At 30.5% G+C, this 9650-nt stretch overlaps 1 protein-coding gene across 1 annotated transcript; it reads right to left on the minus strand.

The window, feature by feature from the left end:
- Positions 1-7207: 7207 nt before the first annotated feature.
- On the minus strand, positions 7208-9381 carry LOC141679428 (replication protein A 70 kDa DNA-binding subunit D-like). The gene is made up of 9 exons (XM_074485930.1): positions 9232-9381; positions 8853-9141; positions 8639-8735; positions 8453-8531; positions 8249-8319; positions 8009-8141; positions 7768-7922; positions 7551-7671; positions 7208-7465 (listed from the first exon to the last, which is right to left on the minus strand). The coding sequence occupies exons 1-9, from the start codon at positions 9379-9381 to the stop codon at positions 7208-7210; spliced, it is 1353 nt and encodes a 450-aa protein (XP_074342031.1).
- Positions 9382-9650: the final 269 nt, after the last annotated feature.

The following is a 9650-nucleotide window of genomic DNA, read 5'->3' on the forward strand; positions in this document are numbered from 1 at the left end:
TTGCAAAAAGATATTTAATAAAGGTCCATAAAATCTTATCAGATATCAAATATATTTGAAAACTATTACAAATTTTACATGGAAATATGAGAGAACATGTATAAAAATATGACATACAATCTATTAAAATCAATCGTTATTAGTTTTGTGTATTTTGATGATATTAGCGTGAATTGCCTAATATAAAACCTCATGCAAAACTATTTATAAATTAATTATCTTACATAAATAGTAAAATTTATAATCTAACGAACAACATATTCGGACAAATAAACTATTTGAAATATAGGAAAATAATTTGTAGTATTATTCTGTTCAAACTTTGGCATAATATTTTACAAATTAATTTTTTTATTTGAAAAAATATAATAATATTCTTCTGAAATGTAAGTTTATACATTAATTATTTCATGGGTGTTATAATTTCCCCACACCTAAACTGGATTGTTACATTAATTATGAAAAACTATTTGTTAATTTCTTTTAACAAATTGTACTTACATTTATCATTTCCTACATAAGCAATTTTAAAACCTCAAAAGAATATAATTTGAAATTAATTATCTCGATCCGGTTGGAATAAGTATGACGATATTATCTTGATCAATGGAAACATTTATTCTTATCAAATATGATATTGCAATAGTTTATTTTATATTGAATTCTCTTCCAAATTGTATGAATGTGAAAAAATATTGGAACAACAAATGGAATATCTATTGGAAATTTTTCATGGGAAGATGACTAAACATGGATTCCAAAAAAAGACATAATCTATTAAATACAACGGTTATTAGAAATTTTCCCCTGTGATGATATTATAGCGTAAAATACAAAACTAAACGTTCATAAGAAAATACTTTGTGATAAATTAGCTGGAATAAGTCTTAATGTTTCAAAATCAAATGTTTTTGTATTAAATTTAAGCCTTTACCATAGGGTTATAAAATTAATACAATAAAATCAATAATAAATATATTTATTATATTCTGTAGTTGACATGTTTAATAATTAATAGACATTTTATAACGATTGTTCGAATTACTTTCTTCGTCTTAACTTTAGACATAATTATAATAAGTCCATAAGCCTATTATTATTTTAATTCAAATTACAATTACAAAACATCTTATTACAGTAACATATATAATACACCTCCAAAGATTTACAAAACATATCAAATACTTTTTTAAAACTATTGAATGCTTATACATAAAGATATGAGAGAACATGTATAAAAAATATGACACATAATCTATTAAAAAAAATTATTAGTGCTGTGTATTTTAATAATATAAATAGTAATTTTATAATCCGTATTCAGGGCATATTCAGACAAATAAACTTCTTCAAAATTATTCAAAAATATTTTATAGTACAATTCTGTTAAAACTGCGGCATAATGTTTTCTAACTTAAATTTTAATATTGGAAAAATAAAATAACTTAACATTCTTCTCGATTGTAAGTTTGTAAAATTAATTTTTTTTTTCAAATACGTAATTTGAATGCATACTTTAAATATGTAATATTACTTAATATTCATAATTATGTACCTAACATGTAAATTTTATTACATCTTTTCCATTAAATAAGCAGTTATTGTAATTACACATAGAGAACCGTGTTGATTGACTTTTGTTCACTGGATCAAAATAAACCCTGCATGCAAAAGACCATTCTCATCAATACTAACACCGAACAAAACTCCAAACTCGGCACAAACAATCATCAGGGGACTTTTGATTTTCATCATTCTACTCAAGTCATGGAGGTATGTATACTCTGTCATTCAATTAGTAATCTGATGAATGTAGATAAATCTACGTTTTATGTTAATTGAATTTGATTTGATCAATCTTGCTCATCACTGTTTACATATAAGTATTCTGAATAGTCTACATTCATGGTGCTATGAAATTAGTTATTGACATTAAATAGATTTGTCATTGTAATCTGATGAAAAGATTATGTATTGATTCATATTGGGTATTTTTGTATACAGTATTGTCATATTATATATTGACTTATATGTTGCAAAATCATTGTAAAGTGTTTAAGTATGTGGTTTATACAATGAAACCGTTCTTGGTCGAAGTGTATGTTGTGATCTTGGGATAGTTGGTTATGTGTTGGGAAAGTCAGTAGCATATTACACATATGTATATTGATTTCTAATCTATTATGTTGCAATGAAAAAGTATTGCCATCTGTATATTGACTTACATGGTGCAAAAAACCTTGTAAATGTTTTAGGTACCTGGTTGATAGTCACAATACGTTTTGTCTGGAAGGGATTGTTGTGATTTTTGTCTAAAGCTGTTATGTCCCGGGACAGTCATTAAACAATGCTGAGTCTGGTTTTTTGATTTCTAACCGTATCCCCCATGACTGCCTCGACTTAGCCATTCATTGAACTGATTTTTGTTGAACTCAACATATTTTACTAATTGGAATATTATAATATTTATGTAGTTGATAATAATAACTATTTTTATTATTCAAACGCAGCATACTACCTCTGACCCTGTGAAGATTCCATCATTCATAGTTTCGTTTGATATAACTATGCTTGAATTGGTAAATAACTTTATATTTTGTTTGAATATGTGATCGTGCTTGTTAATTGAATTATTGAAAGGCTCTTTATTTACGGTTGCAGAAATTACCAGCCACTATTGTTAATCAATATGGTGGCAAACTTGCTGTTACTGGACACATAATGCTACCAAATGGCGAGAAGCTAGATTTCACTTATGATAATAAGAGTGGCAACCTAATTGTACTTGGGGAACTCATCCAAGTTTACCCAAAAGGAAGTGCTTGTAAGCTTCTTCTCTGTTTTGAATCTTCAGGAAATTATTGGGGTCACATATTTGATAAGACTGGGTGTGAGATAAACTATGTCAAGCCTGAAGATCCAAATTTCTATGTGGCAAAGAGAGGTAATACTGTCGTATGCTCTTCAATATTTGGTAACACATTGGAAAGCCGATCTTAAGTCATTATCATTATTATACTGTTTAATACACATGATCAGCCAATGTTGCTGGAGCTGGAGTTAAAATTCTAGTTAAAGCTACTGAGAAAACAATCTATGATGGCATAGTTGTAAGTTATTTTCTCATTAACTTGTAATATGTTATGCAAATGTGCTTTTTTTTTACAAAATATAAAAATATAGGATTAATTTGATCTAACTCCTATTGCAGGATATTCCATATCCTTTTGTGGCACAATATGGCAAGCATATCCCAGAAGTTGTTCTTTACTGTTTCCCTTTGGATACAATGTTTACAGGTTATTTTTCCGATTATGAGAAGCAGTTCTTTGGTCTCTATAAAATTCCACCAAAACTTAGCCTCAACATGGGAGATTTTATAGCGTTCACAAATTGGGAAGCTGGTTGGTTTGATGCTTTCATTTTTGACAAAGATGGAGTGCAGAAGTTGTTTGAAGATCAGACCCCAGAGGCTGGTGAGAACTCTACTAATAACAAAATTGTAATACAATATGGTCATATTAATTGACAATAATTGCTTACCTTACATAACTTCTTTTTACTTGATTAAAACATGATTGTTTGACTACATTCTTTCACACACATCTAAATCTTGAAATGATCTTTCTCTTGATGCAGAGAATGACCAGGAAACACTTCAGGGATAATGCAATGGAGAGGAATTGGTCTGAATACATCTCATTATTATGCTTGCATTTAATCAGCATTTATAATATTTGTAACTTATACTCTCGGTTTCAAGACATGTAATGTTCATACTTTAGCCAATTGTTGTGGCATAAATTTAATTCGTAGACGCAATGCGTACATAATGGGATTTGTATGACTTGCTATTACTGGATTTAAATATTATGTGATAACTATTGGGTACACACGCCATTGGGCATATGTACTGATTTCTTCCATACTTCAATTAATGTACTTACCTAATCATAACATAAATTCATGGCATAAAAATACACCATTTTGTATATTTTAAATTTGTTCAGTTACACTTGATTTGTTAGACATTAATATGGGTTTGGTATCGTTTTAGTACATCATTAGCTACAAATCAGGGATACTTTTAGTCAATGAAGTTTTCCAACTATTCACGTCAAATAACTTTAAGGTTATTTTAATATGGCATAATCCCAAGTTCTCCACAAAAAGGGCAAATTATGTAGTCTGATCAATATTTTAATTGTGGAAGTGACATCACAAAATCTTTACTTATATAATTGATGTATTTATCATATTCTTATTTTTTATAACAAAAGATTGTGTCATACAATCTATCTTGGAATATATACCACAATAATGTCATTTCCATGTTCAAAACATATATATTACAGATCATTGTCATGTAACTTTAAACAAAAGGACAGAACAACAATAGAGCATTCATTATCAAGGCTAGAAATAACATAAGTTCAACTACCAAAGGTTTTAATTTTGTACTAAAATAAATAAAAGTGCAACAGATCAATCACAAACATCACCCAGCAAAATCTTGAACAAAAGTAGTTGCACTTTGCAATGACCACAACTTGAATTCCAGATATGTGACATGGTTAAGCGTGCATGATAGAAATCACCTTCTTCACTGTACTTCTCCTTAACAGTCAACTCACAAAGTGAATACCAAAGCTCTTCACCAAAAGGATTCCCTTCAATCCTGTTGATCGGGTCTTTATTTATAGCATTTGGACAAAATTTAGAAACAGGAAGTAGATTACTTACGTCCGATATGTTACAGTATATATCTTCAAGCAAATGAACAATGTCTAATAACTTCGATCTAAGATCAAGGATTGTAAGAATATGAGACATTTCTTCAACAACCTGATCTCTTTCATATGGTCTGTAAACTGCTCTAAAAAACACATAACTAAAATAAGATGGGAAATGATTAATGGAGAGAAAAAAGAGAGTTTGAAGATTATGATCCACATTATTGCGCATGAAAAGCATTCGAACCGAGTTATAAAACATAGCTTGCTCAACTTCCAGAGAAATGGCAAAAAGAATGAAACTATGGAATTGGTCACGCCGAACTTCTAGATAATGATTATGGTACTGTATAGAGCATCCCAGTTGAGCTTCTGCAACATCTCCTTAACTTGTATTCGGCTAGATTTGGTATAGTAGGCCATCAGAAACTTTCCGAACATCTGAAAGCTATCAAGATCGTGCATTAAGAAGCCAAACAATATAGACATAATGTAAGTATTGACGGTGAAAATGTTAAAGTTTGGCATGATGAACTGAAGAGAGTATTTTGTGCAATGAAGAAAAATAGAATTTTAACTGATTGTGATAAGGTCTATAATTAAGGAAATGATCTACAACTATTATATATGTAATTGATAGCACACTTGGAGCTGAGCAAGTTTGTGAGAAAATAAGATGCTTTATGTATTCCAAATACTGGAGTTAACTGAATTGAATGTGAATAAAACCTTTTCATTTCCTTCTCTACTTTGTAATTGTTTAAAAGTATGTAAATTTAGAAAAACGTAAGGTAACAATGGGGGTTTCTTGGATTATTGGAAATGAATACTACATCATTATGACTCGAATTGATAAACGTGTAAGTAAGAAAGATACAACTTTATAGATATGGGTCAAATTTAGTGATGGACAATGCATGTAACATCAAATCATTATCTTTTACAAAAAACATTTTTCACAATTAAGATAAATATTTGCATTCATATATATAACCAAACTGTACAAATTTGTTACATATTCACATATACATACTTAACAGGAACAATCACAAACTATTGAACATGCTTAGAAATTCACAACCTGTCCATCTTGAACAGGTTCAGGGTCATTAATCTCAACATCCTGAAATCGTGCTTGTGGAGGACCAAGACCTAAATCCATATTAAGAAATTCTTGAATGTTGTCAACAGGCCGGTCCAATGTCTGCAAATCGTGCAGATTTTTTCTACCAATTGATGCCAGACGTCTTGCAACAGAGTTCCTCTGCGGATGTACCAAATTAATTTCATAACGAATATTATGATCATTAAGACGTGAAAGGATACATCTGAATGTACTCCTAGTATGTGGTGTTATTCCATCCTCTCTATAATACTTGCATTCACGGTAAGCCTGGATATTATCAGTCTCAATGATAACACGTTCGTACTGGTCTTGAAATGCTCTACGCATTCCTATCAAAACAGCCCATAAGGCACTATTAAGATTAGTTAAGCCCGGAATGGTGCCATATGTTAATCGAATAAGAAGGCCATTTGAATCTCTCACAACAATGCCAATGCCATTTCTATTCTGACCTTCAGGAGCATTCTGAATAAACTCACTGTGAATATTTATCTTCATCTAACCTTGAGCAGGGAATTGCCATACACGTTCAACATGTTCCATGATTTACGTATTTTTTTGGGTTCAATCAAAGGCTGACAGACTAACTAATCTCAAATGTAATGACATACTTCTATAAATACAAAATACAATGGAAAGATGTGACTATTGGGGAATGGCTACCAATTTGTGACTTGAAAAAAACTAACTTAAAACAGTTATACTTATACTATAATACTTAATAGAATCAGTTATAACTAAAAACTGCTTACTAAACTTTGGTGTCCCCATAAGAATTGTATTAAATATCAATAACGCAATTTGAAAATAGTACGAAATAAACGACAAAAACAACCAATACACATTCTTCATTGATTCAAATAGGAAAAACAAACTTTCAACATCAGCAAACCAAGTTTACAGTTCAATATGATAAGGAAATTTAATAATTAAAAACTGAGGAAATTGGATTGCCAACATAAATGATGCATCCATGCCAAATAAAAGATGAACAACTTGAAAATGATGATTATTTAAAATGAAATTCAGAAATGCTAAACACCAATCCAATCCATCTTTCGTACATAACATCGAGCAAAATAATTGAGTGCTTAACTGCTGTATTACTTCTTCTGCAAATTTTAACAAATTAAAAATTCTTAGAATATGACCAAATCAACAGAAAAAATTAATAGAATATAGATAATTAATATGATGATAATTAATGAACAAAATGTAAGTGATTAAATGCAAAAAAAACAAAATACAATGCATAAATGTATCTTACATTTTAATTTTTTTGGTAACTGATTTTGCAGAGCCCGGAGTATGATCAATGGCATCAAGATCGACGGACTCACAAAAACAATTACGATTTGTAAAGATTTGTTGGAAGACTAAAAGTTATAAAAACTAAAATTACATTAACGGAAAAGTTGATGGATGAAGATTCTGATATATGTGCAGATTCAGATGGACTTGGACTCTGCGTAGTCGTGTCAAATATGTCATTTGCATCAAATATGGTACTATCCTCAGTTACATTTGCTTTGTTCAATTGAATAATGACAGTGACTTCCTTTCCAGCCAAATCTTTAAGTACCTGAGGAAGGACTTCTTCAGGAGCCTGATACAATGTAATAATTGTTAAACACTTTAATTAACAATTTAGAACATTTCATTGGATCTGCTTCGTTGTAATGAATTTATACCTTCTCAAAATCATTATACGCTTTTGCTGCACTTGTGCCAACAATCCTTCTAGCAGCTCGGTCCATGAGCATAATATTACATGAAAATGTATCATCTTCGGCAAGGACCATGATACGAAACCTGAATTTATAAGGAATTTTGTGATAACTATTGAAAGTTGACTTTAATATAGACTAGAACTTAATAAATTTTTAATATAACTCTAATTTGATATACCTTTTAGGGGCAACCGGAATTATGCGAGGACAATTATTACATCGAAATCTCCTGTCAAGCCGCTCAACCTCTTGTTGACATTTGTTATAACTGTAAAACCACCATGCTACATCCTCATCCACCTTAACAACTGAGAACGTGGTGTATATCCTCTTCTGTTTGAAGTGAAAAAGGTTCAGATTTAAAAATAAATCATATTCAATATGGTTGTGTCGTGCAAATTTTGTAAAGGTTATAAAACCTTCAAGTCATCATATGTCAGATTTTCATTGAGATCCTTTAATGTCATTCGTTCCATAAAGGGTTGAACAAATTCAGATTTTGCCGCCTTAAGATATTTTTCTCTCTTTGACAAATATCCCTCCTCCTTCAACCTACAAAGGTAAACATTGATGTTTATTAACTCAGCCTCCTATCAACTGTTATTAAACATGCAAACGTGCTGTAATTATGTAATTAATATATTTCTTAATCGTACTACCTCATCCTCATATCAGTCACGGATTCATCATCTAGGTTGAGGTACAATTTTGAAGATGGCAAAGTACCAATCTACACAGTATCTAAATCAAAGCAATATAGTTCAGTAATTTGTTGTATAATGTCAAGGTCATTTATACTAAGTAGTTAAAGAGAACTTACTCATGAAAGTTGTAACTTTTGTGCTCGTTATTATTGCAATTACTGGAGACTGGAATTCCTTAGTATAAATGTTATTGGCAAACACAGCAAGATCTCCCCAAACACTTACTTTATGCTGATTACTATATTGAAAAAATAACATATATTTCAGGATATACAACTTCCACATTAGAGACGGACTCAGAAAATAATTATAATTACAGTATAAATATTAATACATTCGACAAACCTGGAATCACAAATCCTGAATTTGACAATGTCTCGCATGCCAAATTTTGTGTCAAGTTTCGTTAGAGGTTCAAAATCCTCAATAACTCCAATTACAACTAAATTAAACAGAGCAATATATTTGATTTGGTCAAAGATAAAATGCAGTGAAATATTAAGGAACGCATTTAAAAAAACTAATAATCTAAACCAAAAGAGTATTATATTAAGGTCACCTATAGCAAATATAGGTTGTTGTTGTGGCTGATATTTGCTGGCCTCAGCAAAAAGATCACCTAAATCCAGAAATTCAAATTTGTAGGCAGGAATCATGCCATCGTCTTCAGCAGCAGTGACCGTAGTATATTTTGAAAATCTGATGCAGATATCAGTTTGTACAGGCTTTAGATTACCGACAGCAGCTTTCACAGAAAATTGGTCAAAAACATAAACGCCTCCTTCAATCACAGGAGTTTTGAATCCATTCCAAATATTGGGATAAGCAAATGCATGGACGTAATTATTCTAAAACAAAAGAGGATGTTACATTTGGTATACAAAAGAATGTAGAATTTTACGTAATACCATTAAAAAATTTTACAACATAAGACTTACATCATCATCAAGCAGAATGATATTATATCCTTTGACTGATCCATTCTCAGAGCTAACACTGGTCCACATCCTAGTTACTCTAGCCTTAATCTTCCAATTGGTAGTCGATTTATCAAGGTCTTCAATAAGATTGAATACTGCAGACTCCATTGAAGCTTTTGTTCAAGTCAATTAAACAAAGTGTCAAGCATTAACAATTGAGGAATTAAAAACTTCAAAATATTAACAAAAAATGACAGCATGCACGATGAAGAAATAATGATAACATATTAGATCAGTTCGTACTAATCAATGATGTTTTTAGAGAGAACAAATAGAGAGGAAACCTAAAGTTTTATTTTTAGTGTCAGAGTATGTTTGATGTTTATCTCAAGGCATTAAAATAAAATGCATTTGCAAATGATATATGCAACTTGATA

The sequence above is a fragment of the Apium graveolens genome, chromosome 8, assembly GCF_009905375.1.
Source record: "Apium graveolens cultivar Ventura chromosome 8, ASM990537v1, whole genome shotgun sequence".
Taxonomy (NCBI): Eukaryota; Viridiplantae; Streptophyta; class Magnoliopsida; order Apiales; family Apiaceae; genus Apium; species Apium graveolens.